General features: G+C 36.0%; 1 protein-coding gene and 1 non-coding gene across 3 annotated transcripts; both read left to right on the forward strand.

Annotated features, from left to right (window-relative positions):
- Positions 1–12569: 12569 nt before the first annotated feature.
- Positions 12570–15476, forward strand: LOC143610519 (heterogeneous nuclear ribonucleoprotein 1-like). Of its 2 annotated transcripts, XM_077084979.1 has the most exons (5): positions 12570–12775; positions 12861–13015; positions 13107–13384; positions 14076–15195; positions 15269–15476. In XM_077084979.1, the coding sequence occupies exons 3-5, from the start codon at positions 13133–13135 to the stop codon at positions 15280–15282; spliced, it is 1386 nt and encodes a 461-aa protein (XP_076941094.1). In that variant the 5' UTR covers positions 12570–12775; positions 12861–13015; positions 13107–13132; the 3' UTR covers positions 15283–15476. The 2 variants fall into 2 exon arrangements, with proteins under 2 accessions (XP_076941094.1, XP_076941093.1); XM_077084978.1 differs by having other exon boundaries at positions 12570–13015.
- Positions 15477–16892: 1416 nt separating this feature from the next.
- TRNAF-GAA (transfer RNA phenylalanine (anticodon GAA)) lies at positions 16893–16965 on the forward strand. The gene has a single exon. It is a non-coding gene; the product is annotated as a tRNA-Phe (tRNA).
- The last annotated feature ends 1781 nt before the right edge of the window (positions 16966–18746 follow it).

Below are 18746 nucleotides of genomic sequence, written 5' to 3' on the forward strand. Positions count from 1 at the left end.
TTTTAAAAAGATATTAGAAAGGAAAAGTTATGAACAAAATTAATAAAGGATCAAGTAGCCGACATGGGATGATACATAAACAACTCAAATTAATATTGCATATCAAACTTGTTGCACAACGAAAATCCGTATATTATTTGACTAGTACAAGCTTTAACGTTAAAATATGTTGAATTGAGCTACATTTTGTTCTTTCTTGAGCTACATTACAGAACCAAGAGTTAATCCATGTAAAAACTCAAAGCTATTAAAAGGGAAGTTTGACTAGTGGAAAGTGAGACGAAGGAATAATCATTTTCCTTGTCAACTATGGATTGTCAACTATGGAAGTGGAAGGGGGAGCATTTCTAAGTGTTTACTTGTAAATTATAGAGTCAAACATGGAGTGTGGTCAATCTTGTGCTGAATCATTAAGTAATATAATTGATTAAGAGATAGTCTCGATTTGAATGTGTCAACATGTTTTCAAAACTTATCCATTAAGAGGTGTTATGAATTAAGGAGTTATTTGACAACTTCTCTGCACCGGTTGTGTAGAGTCGTAAGAATCACGAATGAAGAGACTCTGAGCCAGTGAGTTTGAATAAGTGTTGAGTACACCTATGTGTTGGTGATTGGTGGAGGAGGAGATGGTGGTGGGTCGAAGAGGTGGTGTGGGTTATGAACAAATGCGAATGGACAAACAGGTAACATTTCCATTCAACATCATTTTAAAACTTAATGGGTAAGAGGTTGCTGACTGATTCAAGTGTCATTCTGGCGAATCTAATACACTTAATGTTGACTGATTCAAAGGTATCTGACCTCTTAATGATATCATTAAGAGGTTATCAAACAACATTAATATGTGTTTATAAGTGAACTAAACACAATCTACCTTTGACCAATTTATAAATGGCCTCATATATGTTAAAAAAATTTGAATCCTTATTCGAAATATCTGAAAAAAACCGAATCCGAATTATCTGAAAATTCGGATATCCGAAATTTTGGATATCCATCTTGGATATCCGAATTTTCATATTCTGATAGTGATTTTGAAAATTTTCAGATAGTTCCAATATCCGATATATTTTATTAATTATTAAATAATAAATATTATTTATAAATTTGGATATTTCTGATAATTTTCGAATATTTTGGATAATTTTTTGGATATTCGGATAGCCGAAATAATTTTAAAAGTAGTTCTTTAAGTTTTTATTAATCATTATTTTCTTTAGATTTTCGGATATCCGATTTACTATCCGATCGGATATTCGAACTTCGTATATTCGAAATTTCGGACTCGGATAGTGAAATTCACTATTCGAAAGATCCTGATATCTGAAGTTAGGATATCCGACTTTAAACACGCCTAGCCACTTAATGCAATCACTAGGAGGCTACCAAACAACTACATTACCAAGGAACATAGAATAGAGACAACACGAAACCAATGATCATTAATTTAAAAAGTTAAAACTACGAGGCGAGATGTGGGAACTGCTTATCATGAAACCAAAAATTAATAGAGACAACACGAAGCCAAAGATCATTAATTTTAGACCGAAGTTGGTCGTGGTGCCTTGCCACATAGGCTGCACGTAACACGGCAAACACCGGACACTTGGAGGGCGCCGAGGCGACGCGTGGGGCCGCTAGCGGGCGTGAGAGTGATGGTGGTTTGTATTATTTTTATTAGTTAGTAGTTAAGATATAACCAATCATTTACTCCATCTTAACCCATTATCAAATGTTTTAGTGTCAAATGTGAACCTCCATGGCTCCATTGCCTATGTGTCTTACGTGCCGTGCTTTTTCCTTTTGTTTTGAGTAAAGTGTCATTTTTGTCCTTGTGTTTTGGTAAATAATACGAATTTAGTTCAAAAAGTTTATTTTTTGCATTTGGACGCTCAATGTTTCCTAGTTCTTGTCAATCACATCTAAATCACTAATCCCGTTAAATTTAATCGTGAAGTCAGCTGTAGACATGTCTTTTCACTCTTTCTTTATTATAATACTTGTTTTAGTGAACTGTGGTTTTTGTCCATGTAGTTTGTCCAAATCTGCAGTTTTAGTCCAGTAGTTTCAAATTTGCAATTTTCTTCCGTATGGTTTCATTTCACTGGTAATTAAGCCCGAATTCCCTAATATCGTTAAGTATGGTCGTTAAACCCATCAGTGTGTCCTTCACGTGAGGGGCAATTTTGTTCCTTGTTTTTTTTCCCTTTTTCCTCAAATACACCTCAGCCCCTCACGTGAGGGGTTTGCGAACTAGGACTGAAGTTTATTTATGGATATAAACGACAAAACTGTTCGTCACATGAGAGGCACGCAAATAGGTTAACGATATTAACGAGGTTAATAAATTCGGGTTTAACTGCAAGTGAAATGAAACTACAAGTACGAAAATTGCAAACTTGTAACTAATGGACTAAAACCGCAGATTTGGACAAACTGCAAGGACAAAAAACGTAGATCACTAAAATAAATATTATAATAAAGAAAGAGTGAAAATACATGTCAACCCCTGACTTAACGATTAAATTTAACGGAGTTAGTGATTTGGATGTAATTGGCAAGAACTGGGAAACGTGGAGGGTCCATATTTTTTAGACTAAATTCGCATTATTTGCCAAACCATAAGAACGAAAATAACACTTTACTCTTTTGTTTTTTTATCATGTTTCACCCTTACAACAATGGATGTCGTTAGGTAAAAGAATATGGAGATTGGAGATTGAAAATTGCGATCACCTTAAGTGGGAATGACATACTTCAGAGACGGACCTAGCTCTTTATTAGGGGTAGCTTCCGTTACCCTAAATTTTTCGTTGATAATGCAAATAAAAAAAATAAAAAAAAATGGGTAAATTTCGTGTTTCGATACCCATAAAAAATATAATGTTGTCCCTGTTTATTTAAAGTTCAACCAATTTAAAAGTTTTACCTAATTAAAACACAACCAAAGTTTCAAGCCCAACCCAATTAAAGCCCATTAACCATTTTTAAATATTATACTCGTTGTTTGGAAATTGGAAACTAGCCGGACATCAAAACAACGTTGCACCAGACACCACCACTCGACATCATTTTGAGGTTGAAGTTTTTAATATGGTTTTGGATATGCAAATTCAAGAACATAGAAATAGATTTAGTGATGTCTCAACTAGTTTGTTAGAAAATAAGTCTTGTTTAAATCTTTGTCATTCATTTTCTAAGTTTGATATATCTAAGATAGTGACATTTTATGAGATGTATTTGAACGATTTTAGTAATGAAGAAGGATGATGTATTTCGGGTGATGATCTTACAACCTTTTATCACACTTTAAAGGAAGATGATAAAGTTTCAAAATTGGGTGTAATGTGTGACATCGCTCGTGTAACGGTGGAAGCCGGAAAACACATCACTCTTCCTTTGGTTTATCGAATATTGAAGCTAGCATAGCGGTTACAACTCCAACCGTTGAAGATTTTTCTTTCCTAAAATGAAATGGATGATGAGTATTCCAACCGTTGCTTAAATTTCTGTTGTCGAAAGAGAAACTTTTGATAAAGTAAAAGAATATGATGTTAAGGCTCGATTTCAAGCTTTCAAAAACCGATTATGAGAAATTTGCACCCCATGTGTTTAAGTGTATTTACTCTTGTGCTTTTATTTTTGTTTCGTTATCATTGTATGAAATACAGTAAAACATTTTTTTTAGTGTTACCCCATAAATTAATGCATAGATCCGCCACTGACATACTTTAATATTTTTTATAATACTTCGGTTCTAGAATGTCTTTTTGAATAACAAGTCAGATGTTAAAAATAAAGTCGGAATAACATACTTTTATAATTGTATTTTTGGTGTTATCGGGTATTCCCTCTGGTATATTATCTTGCATTGCTAAGAGTGTCTTTTCGAATAAAAAGTCGAAAGTTAAAAAAATAGATTCAAGCCGATAACCAAATACGTTTAATAAATGATAACTAGCTAATGAGTTAGTGATGGAGTGATAAGGGGGAGACTTTTTTCATGTGACCCAAGTTTGACCCCCCCCCCCCCCCCTCCCAAAAAAACCCCCATCATTTAGTTTTAGCGGTACTGAGTGATGATAGAGACTATGCGAGTGGATGACTTTTACTAGTTGGATCCTTGAACCGAACGAGTCTTATCTCACCGCACTGGCATGCCTTCGGGAGAGTGTTCACGAGCGTTGGCATTAGGTGAGGGTTTTGTCCGGATCGAAAGCGAGTATATCTCAATATGGTGAATTTAGTCAGTAGCTCATTTGAAAGAATCGTTGGGTCATTTAATAAAAAAAATAACTAATAACTTCGAACCGAGTTAATTTGTCTTATGGGACTAATAACTAATATAGGCGATTAGGGTAAATGATGGTAAATTGGGATAACTTGTGGACAATTAAGGCACTCATGTCAAATGGGGTTGGATGCATTAACCCATTAAGTTGGAGAACCGTTATGACTTTGACTCCTTAGGACCCACTATGATGGTCCATTAGGTCTTTAACAGTCAATTAGTGTGTACTCATCTATCTTCCTTCATCAGTTACATTGATGATCGCCAATTGTAGTCTTTAATGCCAGGTTGAGATTTGAGTTTTGATTGCAGGCAGGTTAATTTTTTATTTTTATTTTTATTTATTTATTTGTTTCTTTTAAAAGAAAATAAAACATGTTGATCATTTGGATGTTGTTGGGAAAATTTGTAGTTTGGTTATGGGTCACGTATTGGAAGAGCTAGAATCCAGTAGAATTAAAATCCACTTTGATGGAAGAAGTGTAGGCCTCACTCGTGTTGAAGAGTCATGCGCAATGATACCCATGATTTTTTGAGTATGATGAATATGATGATCTTTTAGTGACGTCTTTATCTATGAAAAGGTAGGCCTCACTCGGTGAACGGTTTTTAACATAATTAGAAACATAAGTCACCATTGAAAAGTTACAATTTAGCATATTTCAAGAGTTAATAAAACCCTAGTTCATTAAAAGGGAAAAATGAAAGGTAGGGTATTAGCGGGCTAATCTTAGTGGTGGGGGTGGAAGCGCCCCATACCTTTTTTATTATTGGCTGCAAGGGTGGTTGACCAAAGTAAAAACCACATTGGCACTTCCCACAAAATGCTCAACACACATTTGGCCTCCAAAGCGCCCGGGGAAGGGGGGATTCCGGGCGCTATGGGGTTTTTTTCCCCTTTAAAGCGTCCCAGTACGTTTGGTCTTAGTATTGCATAACTCTTATTTGATTTTGTTTATTTTAAAAGTGAAGTTTTTTAAAGAATTTGGGAGTTTGATTATTATTGAAGCTATACATACATGTGTTTCAATGAATTTATGAATTGAGTTGAGACATCTCTTGGTATAATCACTATATTTGATGTATTCAACCTTACAAAAATGTCTATTGAATAATGATGTGAATATCAAAAAGGAATGAAGGCATGAACGTTCATTTTGAGATCACAAGCCTCACCAAAAGGGTTACACTTGAGACCAATGAATCTCTTTCAAACTAGAAACAAGTCTAGATGCATGTGTACCCAAAGTGTTGTGAACTTCACTTGTATGTTTGAGACCAATGGATCTCAACTGAAACAAAAACAAGTTACGGGTCCGCAACTTAATTGTTTGAAAGATTTACATCCTTTATAAATACATTAGATTTAATATTTAGAAGTTAATTCTAAAATAGATAATTCATGTTGAGTGACAATTGACATGTGTAAAGAAACTTTTTCGATGCTTATTAAATGGTGACTTAACCTGTGAACAGTTAAAGTTGAATAATTTTTCAAGTGAAGTAATTTGAAATGAAAGTAAAGTGGATGATCCTCAAGATAAAAGTCAATCCGGCCCAGTTCATATTATTGGGCTAGACCTGTTAATACATTTTTTTTCCTTTTCTTTTCCTCTAATATGAAAACCATATCTAATTAAAACCAACATAATCTAGAAAAACTTAATAACCTGATATTGTTTAAACAGCACTCTTGCCTTTCTTCTTCTGAAGTTTCTTCATGTAAAACTCAAGTTCTTTACCCTCCAATATATACCTACCACAAAACAATACAACCAAGCATTTAAATAAAAGCATGTACAAGCACAACATATTTAAAACATATTAAATTTCCATACCCGTCATCACGACCACACTGGCCCGGGTGCGATGAGATGGCAGCCAAAAGCCAACCACTCGAAAACTGCTCTTCCACATGCGGATCAAGTTTCCGCTCCTCTTGGCGTTTTTCAAGCTTCCTCATGAAATGGTTACTCAGTAGCACCTTTGCCTTCCTATTTTTATCACAGTGTTGAAGATGCCATTGCTTAAAGGGTGCAGCATCACTTGGAAAATTGCACTCTTTGCTAATGTTTGGGTCCTGAAAAGCTCGTTGTTTGACCCATTGTAAACGATAAAGTACCACGTCTAAAATACAGGTCTTTCGAGTCACAACCTCACTGCCCCATGAGTAGTTACCGGTATCCAAGCGCGCGGTATATATATCGTGGCAAATTTTGTAGCTAAAAGTTTGTAGCTATAAAAATGTAGCAAAAATTTGTAGCTAATAATTCTTAGCCAACAAATTTGTAGCAAAATCTATAGCTAATGTAACTAAAATAACGACGTCTCTTTTGGTAACTAAAATCAGAGCAAAATTTTGATTCCGTAGCAAAAACTCGTAGCAAATAAGTTAGCTACGAGACTTGTACCTACGGACCAAGTTCGTGGCAAATCCTGTAGCAAACTCTGTTTGCTAGATTTGCTACATATTTGGCCGTAGCAAATACCTCTTTTTATAGTAGCGCGCAAGGCCCATTATTTTTATATTACTTTCTCTAACTCTCACCCTTCTTACTGTCTACATTTGCAGGCTGCCTTCCAAGCTCATACCTTTATTAGAAAAAGAAAAGCATCACTATCATGATGTTTTGATCCCAAATGTACAATCAAAAGTAGCAAATCTCCTCATCCGTTTTATATATAAACCTAATTAGAACTAAACCTTTCATAAATTCTTCAACCATTAAATTGAATTTACATATATATAAACCTGCTACGGCCCATAATTTTGACCTAGAACTATATGGAAGCACGCCTTTTTATTCAACTAATGATCTAACAGGAGAAAGCTATACTTAGTGTTGGAAAAACTGGGACTAGCCAGTGATTGACTAATTCTTAGCTAATTGGCCAAATCGGGTCTAGACCAAATCGCCGGACCATTTACGGCCAAACTATGTAAATCCCGGCCAACCTTTGTAAATCAAATTTAAAAATGTGTGTGTGTGTGTATAACTGAAAATTACAAACAAAAATGAGTATATATGCATAAATCTGAAAAGAGAAATCTGCATTTTGTCTCCCTGGAAAATAACGCCGCGAGATGGAATAGCCCCTGAAAACTAATTTGCGAATTTTGTGCACATGTGTTTACTGGGCGGGTTTATTTGGCTCCATGCAGTGTTTTTTTGAGTGTATTGTGCCCCTGGTTGAGGGTACTTTAGTAATTAGACAAATAATAATAATATCTTATAATAATAATAATAATAATAACAATAATAGTAATAATAATAATACTGGCGGCTCATCATCATCATCATCATCTCAACTATCATCATCATCTTCTCAACTCTCTCATCCCTCCCCCGTCGCCGTCGTCGTCCACAAGAAAACTTCCCACTACCAAACCATAGGTTTTATACAAGAATTTGAACAAAAAAAACATAGATCTAGTATTATGGTGATGCCACTTTGGTGAGCAAGAATGGTAGCGCATGGTGTTTGGTGAGTAGTGATGTGATGATGGAGGTTGAAGATGTGAAAAGGGCCGAAATCCGATTTTCCGGCAGCCGGTGACCGGAATCCGATTTTCCGGAGAAAATGGTGGTGATGGCGGCGGTGATGGGTTGCGGGTGAAGAAGATGATGATGAATGATGAAGATACGAGTTTGTGTTTGAATGATGATGTTAATTTATGTGTTTGTATAAGATTTATGGGTTAGGGTTCTTTGATGGAGATGATGTTCTTGATTTTTTGGGTTTGTGTTTGTGTTAGGGTTCTTGATTTTTTGGGTTTTTGTTCTTGATGGTTCTTGATTTTCTGGGTTTATCTTCTTGGTGTTCTTGAATGTTAATGATGAAGATGAAGATGAAGATGAAGATGAAAGGTATAATGGTCATTTAACCCACTGCAGGGAGTCATGTGATCATAATAAACACTGCAGGGAGCCAAATAAACCCGCCCAGTAAACACAAGTGCACAAAATTCGCAAATTAGTTTTCAGGGGCTATTCCATCTTGCGACGTTATTTTCCAGGGAGACAAAATGCAGATTTCTCGTCTGAAAATTACAACTAAAAATTTCCAAATCGAACAATTGTGATGATTAATCGCTAGTTGTCACCCCACCAGCGAGTTCCAGGACTAGTAGATTGTGTTGACTGGTTGACTATATTAGTTTTATGCTGCAGTCAACTAATATTATTAGTTTTCACATTCACAATGTGCAGTTAACTCATAAGATGAAGAGCAAGACAACTAAAAAAATCAGGCAGAGGCAGATTACAAGATCAAACGAACAAATTGAGCGGGATATTGAAATCATGAAACAAACTGAACAATCAGATAGAGTAAACATGTGTAAGAATGAAATTAAGACGATAGAGTGAGTGAGTAATCACTGACTTGTGTATTTAATCCGGGATATATTATATATACCTGCAGTGAATAAGCATTAAACGTACAATTGGCATAGTAAAGATGACGATAACTGATTAATGGAACAATTAAACTGAGGATTAATATGGATGGATAGGTGATCGGAAAATGTACCCACGGTTGTAGATTAAGGTTATTTAAAATATACCACACCATGGTTATATATCGTATAGTCAATTTGTCACGGCTCCCTCATGTGATTGTGATGCTCTTAATCGGGCCATGACTCATGAAGACTAGAGTGGTCCATAAGTGGTAGCAATATGATAACAACGTACAAACATGAACATGCATTTAACATATTTCTAAATACAGTACCCATACGTAGAATAAGTGGCTCGTGACATACTTCCACCACCATTTCATGCTCGGCCTTTTACATAATTACTATGCACACAACATCTCACCCTCGAATGATTTGGCTTCATGGTTAAAGGGACTTCCAACATTCATAAGCTCATCCCCAGCAAGCATGATGCCATGAACGGAGTAAATTATTCAACTCTCTTGTTACTCGATCTTAAATTGTACTTTAACTTGAGCCTTTTACCCAAATATCTAGTGATTTCAAGTAATCTTTGGGCGGCGGTTTTGAGAATTATTACAACGTAGGTAAATTGAAGGTGGTTTGCTACAAACGACCATCCCCCATGGCCTAACTTTTAAGGATGATCTAAAAGCTTCACATCTTTTTTTCTTTTTTTTTTTTGAAAGGCCAAATTTTATAAAAAACCAAGAAAGGAACACTTACAAGACGCAAGTACCTGAAAGAAACTAGGAAAAAGGACCAACCTAGGCCATACAAAAACTTCTAGAAAACTAACGAAATTGAAAACTACACCACTTCTCCCAGCCAATACCCAATCTCTTGTTCCGATTACACACCCAAAGGAATGGCATAACCTTAATGTCAATTATGACCTTCACCATCGAAAACGTCTTTATATTGAATAACATATCGTTTCTTGTTAACCAAATTTCCCAACACGTAACCAAAACAATTGCGTGAATCAACTCACACTCCATTTTATTCATCTTGAACTTTGCTGGATAATCTATTATCTCTCGCACAGACTCGGAAAAATTAAACCCCGGTAACTTAACCCATTCAATAATTATAGCCCATATCCATCTCGCCACCTTGCACCGCACCATCAAGTGCAAGGCTGATTCTGGCGCCACTTCACACATAACACATTTATTATCTCCCACATTTATACCCCTAACCAAAAGTGCTTCTTTTGTAGCCACCCGATCCAAAAGAAGTCTCCACACAAAACAATTAAAGTCTATAGAGGTCCTAGTATTTTACATGAGTTATCTATAGACTTTTACGAATGTTGACTTTCAAGGTTGATCTAAAATATTTCAAACCAACCCTTGGTGTTTTATAAATTGTGAAGCCCTTCCTATTGTTTCCAAAGGTTTTCAACGTTGTTCTAGGCCTTTATGAATTGCCGACCTTGGACCAAGATGTTGTTGTAGCATGTTTTGGATTCTACTAGCCAGCCCTTGATATCTCTAAATTCGTAAGGATACTTCCAGTATTAGAGAATTGTGGCATGCGCCTTTTAGGCGAATTGTGACATTCTCCCCACCTAAACACACGATGTTCTCCATCGTGTTTCGTAGCAGTCCTTGTATCGATTATCCACGGTTCGTCTAGGTACTTGTTTTGGCGTATGTTGTGAAGATGTGATGGTCATCATATACTCGACGACCATGCCTCGTACATCCTTCAATATCGCGACTACCTTTGGCCTGAGTCGATGTTTTTCGCACCGTTGTCCCTTTCAAGGATGACTTTGGTCTCCTTCGTGGGCAATATCGTGCTTCCACTTCACTATGCATCTTGTCATTCGCTCCATTCTTAGGTAGTAGCGTGCATATATGCTTTGCATTAGCATTACATCGAGCGACTTACCCCTTAATTGTCCATTATGGGCATATCCATGCTTGACTTGCAACTTGCTACCACATTAGCATACACCTGGCTTTACTGGATGATATTCAAAATCACGACACTCCTAGGTGCGCCTTCTTGCACTTCATATGGTGAATTTGGGCGAGCTCTATTCATAGGCTTGGCATAGTCAGACATTCAAGCACTTGATGTGATATGCTATATTTGTAACATCATATTTTGTAGATGTTATTTTCTTGTGGCTTGGTATCGTTTGTTCTTTTTGCCTTTTGTTTCGTTTTGATATAAACACTACTTTTTATTGAGAATTTGAAATGATCAAAATTATAAGATGATTATTAAAATGTATTAAGACCATTTAACGCGGTGGAAATGTGGGCCTAATCATGTGAGCCTCTAGCCTTGATTGCAAACAACTTCTACCAAGTCCAAGCCAACATCATAGAGTAGCTTAGCCAAACTATATCCACATCAACGACCTAGAAATCATATTTAAAATACAAGCGGACTCAAAACTTGTTTAGCTAGGAAACCGTTTGTTATATATATTGTAATGGGTAAACAACCATTATGATTCATGCTGCTATTTTAAATAATAATAATAATAATAATAAGATATAAAAATAATAATTAAGGTTATTTGTAGTTGGTATTAAAGCATTAATTTACGTGAACTCCATATTACTATAGATTAAGGATAATGCTTAAAGGAAAGAACACCAATAGCAAAGATGAAAAAAAAAATGAATCTTAGGCATTTTTTGGTTGGGATGAAAACAAGTATAGTAAAAAAAAGACCGTATGAATTATGATATTCCCATGTTTACACATTACCGTAACGATTCGGACATACGATAAAACTTCCAGTTTATAAACACGTCTATAGCAAATTCTAAAATTCTTGAGACCCTAAAAAACACACACTTAATAGGGGATAACTTATCCTAACCCTTGAAATCGTATTAAAAACCCGAGAAAGGATATAACATGTCTTAAAGAGAAAATTGTTGGTTTATACGTAAGAACTAACAAATCACACATATAGCTTCTAATCAAATATTCAACTTGTTAAACCGTTTGTATCTATATTGTATTGTGCAGGCACCCGTTATGATTCATGCTGCTATTTTTTATTATTGTTTTTAATAATAAGATATAAACAATAATTAAGGTTAACCCTAGTTGGTATTGAAGCATTAGTTTATGTAAGGTTCGTATCATTACAGATAAAGGATAATGCTTAAAGGAAAGAACACATCGATACCAAGATAAACAAATAATGTACCTTACCGTAAAAATAAGATAAGCAAATAGGCATTTTTGTTGGGATAAAAACAAGCATACTAAAAAATAAGACTACGAATAATGATGTTCCCATGTTTACAACTTACCATAATGATTAGGATACGACATAAACTTTCATGCTTTAAACATGTCTAGAGTAACGTTAAAATTTTTAGATCCTAGCAAATGCACCCTTGATAGGGGATAAGTTATCCTAATCCTTGAAATTATATCAAAAGCATGAGAAAGAATATAATATCTCTTACAGATAAAATTATTGCGTTATATGTAAGAACTAACAAATCACACATATAGCTTTTTATCAAGTATTCAACTTGACATATTCTTTAATAAGCTGTTGTTATTAATTTATGAACATGATGTACTCACGGTTAAATTTCTAAATCGGGATGACTAATTTAAAATAATAAAAAAATCCCATAAAATAACATAAAACTAAATTTGGTTAAATTAATTAATTAAATTAATTATTCAAATCCAAGATTTAAAATCTGTATAGGCTCCTCCAAATGTTCTTACACCAGAGGATTGATTGATTATATTTGTACACACCTCTCTCCTCTTTCTACAAATTCCATTTCTTTTCATAATAATAATAATTTATATACATACATACACACCAGAGTGGAGGAATAACCAAGAAAATGTAAAGTTTTCATTTTTATAATTTAATTCAATTATTATATTATAATACAATACCAACAATACCTTACCTTTGGTGAAGAACAAACAACCACCCACATCCACCTCCTCTGTTCTTAATTCATTATTATTATTATTATTATTATTAGATCTCTTTCTTTAAATTAAATCAAGCTTGTTTAATATCAATGGTGAGATATGCTTAAAGACACCCAATTTCTTGTTTTCTTTTAATCAATTTGTTTCTGTGATCTGTTTCAATTGTGGGTTTTTTAGGAATCTGAAATCTACTTGGGATTGATGTTTGATTGATGGATCCGGTTATCTTGATTTTAGTAATCGGATAATAATAATAATAATAATAATAATAATAATAATAATAATATTAAGTAATCCGATCACTCTTTAGTACTCGGTTTTGTCAGGATAAGGTAAACAAATACTCGAATTCGATCCGCATTTCGATTTATTGAATCAGGATTTGTGTGTGTTTTTGATGAATTTGATATTGAATTGGTGTAGCTGAATTGGGAAATTAATCGAATTTGATGGCAATTCAACATGGGATTGTGGAAAAGATGGAACCGGAATTTGGTAAACTGTTTATTGGTGGGATTTCTTGGGATACTGATGAGGGGAGATTGAAGGAGTATTTTGGTAGTTATGGTGAAGTCATTGAAGCTGTTATTATGAGAGATCGGATCACGGGCCGGGCTCGTGGGTTCGGGTTTGTGGTGTTTGCTGATTCGGCTGTTGCAGAGAGAGTTGTATTGGAGAAGCATATGATTGATGGTAGAACAGTAAGTTTATTCAAAGTTATCATTTTTTATTCCTAATTTACATTTTGCGTGTTTGGATATGCGTTTAATCTTTTAGTTAGTGTTTGGCGACTGGCGTTGTGTTTTGAAAGTGAAGTTTTTTTTTGTTTTCGAGTTGTTTATAGTTTGTGGCTCGTTTAGGCACTAAAAGCGTGTATCCAAACACTTTCTTAGGTTGGCATTGTGTTATGAAAGTGATTATCCTATTGTTATAGTGTTTTCAAGTTGTTTATACTTTGTAGCCCGTTTTATTACAGTTGATTATGTGATTCTGATTAATCCATACTACATTAGCGTTTTCATAACATGGTGCCAAACACCATCTTAGGCACTAAAAGCGTGTATCCAAGTACCCTCTTGGGTTGGCATTGCGATATCAAAGAGAGTATCGGATTATTATTATTATTATTATTATTGTTATTATTGTTGTTATTGTTATTGTTATTGTTATTGTTATTGTTATTGTTGTGTTTTCAAGTTTGTACCGTGTAGCCCGTTTTGTTAGCTGATTATCCGATTCTTATTACTTCATATAACATAATTGGTTTCAAAGAACAATGCCAAACACCCTCTTAGGCGCTAAAAGTGCGTGCGATCCAAACACTGTTTTAGGCTCTAAAAGCGTGTTGCCAAACATCCCCACTATAGAATATAATATTAACAAAACTTTCAGGTGGAAGCAAAGAAAGCTGTTCCAAGGGAAGACCACCACGGGCTAAACCGAACCAATAACAACATTAACGGATCACCGGGGCCTGGGGGACGCACTAAGAAGATATTTGTCGGTGGTTTAGCATCTACAGTCACCGAGAGTGATTTCAAGAAATATTTTGATCAATTCGGTGGTATAACCGACGTAGTTGTGATGTATGATCACAACACTCAAAGGCCAAGAGGTTTTGGGTTCATCACATTTGATTCAGAAGCCGCGGTTGACCGGGTATTAATCAAGACGTTTCATGAACTGAATGGTAAAATGGTTGAGGTCAAACGGGCCGTCCCAAAAGAGTTATCACCCGGACCAATCCGAAGCCCGTTGGTTGGCTTTAACTATGGGCTAACCCGGCCCAACACATTCATCACTAGTACTTACCCTCAAGGTTTCAATATGGGCCCAATTGGAGGATATGGCGGTCGGGCTGATAGTCGGTTCAGCCCGATTGGTGGAGGGCGATCCGGTTTCTCTCCGTTCGGGTCGTCTGGTTATGGGATGGGAATGAATCTTGAACCCGCTTTAAGCCCGGGTGCGTTTGGAGCCGCGTCTAATAATATCCGGTACGGCCGAGTTGTGGGCCCGTATTTTGGTGGGAATTCGAATAGGTACGTTACCCCGATCGGATATAATCAAAGTAATGTCAGAAACGAGTCGTTTATCGGGTCATCGAACCGAAACGTGTGGGGGAATGGTGGGCTCACGATCCCAAACGGGTCGGGTGCGTATATGGGTTCGGGAAGTGGTGGGTTTGGAGTATTTGGAAACGGGCCGAATTGGGGTTCGACTCCTATATCTACTCAAGGTGGAGTGACCTCTACGGGGTATAATGGCGGAGGTATTGGGCCGATTGGGGGCCCAGAAAACAACTATGGGCTCACACTTGGAAGAAACGGGCCTAGTGTAGGTCATGAAGGGGTTTATGGTAATTTGTACCGTGGGGGTTCAAATTATGGTGACCCGACTTGGCAGTCTTCGCCTAATGATCTTGACGCGCCTGGTCCAGGCTCATTTGGTTACGGGCTTGACGGTTCAGAAGATGTTGGAAACTATAGCATTGCAAATAGACAAACTAATAGAGGTATGTTAAATATTACTTTCAAGAATGTTTTCTTGATTTTCTTACAAAGTAATGTTTTTGGTGATAATATTAGGGATTGCTGCATAGGGGTTTTCAATCAAGATTTGCATACAAGAAGGTAACTTTAGGAGGAACTGTTATTTTGGTAGATAACCAACCCTCTTTTAGTATAGTGCAGCACACTGAATCTTGGAAGAAAAGAAATATTACAAGTTTTGATCTTTAATTGACCTTAGGTTTCCGCTTTTGATGTGGTGTTGTGCGTCTTTTGAATGAGGGTGAGTAGCTCACGGTTTCTCATTTGGTGTCTTCACGTCGGTTCTCTTTTATTCTTTATTGTTGAGTTGTTGTAACGTCTGGCGAAGTTGCCAGTACTTGATGTTGTTTTTTGTTTGATTTATAAAGTGTGAATGATTAGTTATTCGAGTTAATAAGTTTACTCTATGTTAGATATCTTGTCTACTTATTTTGATTTTTATATGTTCTTTTTTAACCGTTTTATTTGTACTCGTAATTCATACAAATATTACCCGTTTGGTGATCAACAAACTCTCCTCGTACTATCTTTTCTTTATGTTCGTTTAGTAGGCGGTGAAATGAGATGTGTTGTCGGCCCCCTTATCGATACATGAAGTATAACAATTGAGTTTGATGAGAAATCTTTCATTTTCCTAAAATCAAGGATTGGGCCAACATATGTCGGCTTTCTAAAATCTTTCTTTTCTTAAGTGTTCTCCCTATTGAAGGATTGGGCCAACATATGTCGGCTTTGGAGTACCAGGCCATCCTGAAGTATCAGTTAATGATCCCTTTGTTTCCGGTAGATGAGTCGTGCCCGGTTTTCCGTAAGGTTTGTTTGGATTCTTTTGGCGAGCATGCGGTTCACTGCAAAGAGTTGCATGGGTTTAAGTACAGGCATGATTTGGTGAGGGATGTTCTATGCGATGTTCTTAAACGAGCCGGAATTTCGGCTAAAAAGGAAGCCCCCGTAAATTTTCTTACGGATCCTCAAGAAGGAAGATCTACATTACGACCGGTCGATATACTTGTTTTTGGGTGGGTAGGGGAAAACACTTTTGTGTCGACCTCACAGGAGTGTCCCCTCTTGTTGGGATTAGGGACACTGGATTTGTAGCAGGCCAGACAGCATTGAAGGCGGCATCGGGCAAGGTTGCTAAACACGAGAGAGCTTGTTTGGAGAATCAACACGTGTTTATCCCCTTCGCCTTTGACATTTTTGGTTTCTTAGCTCCGGATGCCGTGGACCTTTTGAATAGGGTTCAGAAAGTTGTGTATAGTAACGTATCAACCTATAAGAATCAAAACTTTGTTTTTAGTCGGATTGGGTTTGCTATCCAAAAGGGGGTTGCGGCGCAGCTTGTTGCCCGCTTACCTGCCACTTCATTGTAAATCGTTTGGATGTTTCTATGAAATATAATAGGGTGCAAATTTTGGTTAAATCAACAAATTTTGATGATCGGTTACACCCAAAATAATATGGATGCCAAAACATATTTGTTCTTAACTTTTCAGGATGAAATGTAACACAACATTTTCACCCAACATGCAAATGTGTATCATGTATGCAACTGAAAGTCTCAAAAGTCAACTTAAGAATTACAGGTCAAAACAAGGTTAGGAAATAACAGCGCAATCCTTTCCGGATTATATATGACGAATGTTAATGCCTAACACGTGCGGGGATAGCTCAGTTGGGAGAGCATCAGACTGAAGATTTGAAGGTTGCGTGTTCGATCCACGTTCACCTCAAACCTTTTATTTTTGTTTTCATGCATTCTTTTGTGGATTATAATCGAACCACCTTTAATACATTCACGTCAACAGATTTGAACCTAGGCATTATTATTATCTTTTTCCCCCCTAAGCTAGAGTGTTATGATAAACTAGCCGTGTGCTCGCGCAATGCCGCAGAGTATGCACACAAACATGACATCGGATGTGTAACTGGTATTACCGTTTATGTATGTGCGTGATTTCACAATAGTACGTGCGTAACCCGACGATAGTATGCTCGTACTGCAGTATTGGAATCTTAACCGACGTTAATAAGCACTTTACACAACGACTATACGTGCAATCAGGCGTTAGTGCGCATGTAAAGCTACATTGAACTCGTCTTGACCCCGCAACCCGTTCCGCTTGACACTCTTTAACCCAAAATTCGTTTTGACTTGACCCCTTTCAACCCAAACCAAATTAACCTTTTTTGTATCAACCATTTCCAACCTTAACCTTTTAGACCCATGACCCGAACGGCCGAAACCCCCGATTCGCTTGCTGGTCTTTAATGATAATTATGTAACACGTTAAGTTTATAAAATGAAAAAAAATATAGCAATACCATACTCAAAATAAAGAGAATAAAATAGTCGTTTTTATTGTATAATGTTTTAAAAAAAATTATCGTGTGAAAAAGTTATAAACATTTAAACGTCGTTGGGGTAGTTGGTTTTAAATAGAGAGTATATATGTAACTATTTTATAATAAAATGTGATTATAGTTAAAGGACCAAAGTTGTAATTATTTTCAATACATTAAAATTTGTTTTTGCTAAAAGACAAAATTGATAAAATACAAAATTACCCCTAAAATATCTTAATATTATGCATTAAAGGTTGTAATAAAAGCAACAAGTTTTGTACCTTTTAAAAATTAAGAGGTCCCTTACTCATGCTTTATATATAGTATAGATATAGATATATGTTGGTACATATTAAATAATATTTGGAGTACATGTATATACGTTATGCGTGCGGATTGAGTTTCATTATTTTATCATTTAGTTTCAAGCCATGTTGGCTCTACTTTATCTCCCTTGTGTTGATCCTTTTCACGTTTTGAATAGTTTTAATCAATCGAATGAAAGAAAAAAGGGTGACCAGATTTCATAATTTTCATGGTTTTTGAGCGGATCTTTAAGAACATCGGAAGCGGCCTATCTCTAATAGAAATTTATTTGGTTTAATAACAAGTTATAAATAGATTTGAACAGATGTCTTGATAACTTGACCTTACTCAATTTAGAGAGGTGCGACTATCTCTAAACATCCTATTAGAATCATGTAGGTGGCTTTTGATCTGAAATTTGGAAAACTTTTAAATAAAGCTAAAGTGATTTATGACCACTCTTCTAATAAGAGTGGTTTCTAATACATCATCTTATTAAGGTACCTTCACATAATGGGTGTCTATAGAGTAACACTTCAATACCGCAAATAAGAAGCCTCTGGATTTAACCTAGCTACCTTAGAGGACTCTAATCCCGGTTTCTAACTAAAGCTTATTGAGTATTGACCGCTTCTGAATAGAAGCTCCTCCGAAGATGTACATTCAAAAATATAAAAGTGGCTTGCAAGTCGCATCATCAAAGTGTCATCTTGTGTCCATCGCCCACACCACAAACACATGCATGTTTAAAAGACTTTGTCTCTACCACTTGACCACCAACCCCACTTATATTACATTATATTGAAGGGTGACCCTAGAAGTAACAATAAGGCTGCCTTCATGTGACTTGGAAGTTGGAAGA

The sequence above is a fragment of the Bidens hawaiensis genome, unplaced genomic scaffold, assembly GCF_021521415.1.
Source record: "Bidens hawaiensis isolate Kalapana, Puna unplaced genomic scaffold, B.hawaiensis_p1.1 tig00026621_1, whole genome shotgun sequence".
Taxonomy (NCBI): Eukaryota; Viridiplantae; Streptophyta; class Magnoliopsida; order Asterales; family Asteraceae; genus Bidens; species Bidens hawaiensis.

Coding starts and splice junctions, on each gene's coding strand:
- LOC143610519 (XM_077084978.1), top strand. CDS start 13,133: ATGGCAATTCAACATGGGATTGTGGAAAAGATGGAACCGGAATTTGGT. Junction 13,385..14,075: donor ATATGATTGATGGTAGAACA/GTAAGTTTATTC, acceptor CAAAACTTTCAG/GTGGAAGCAAAGAAAGCTGT.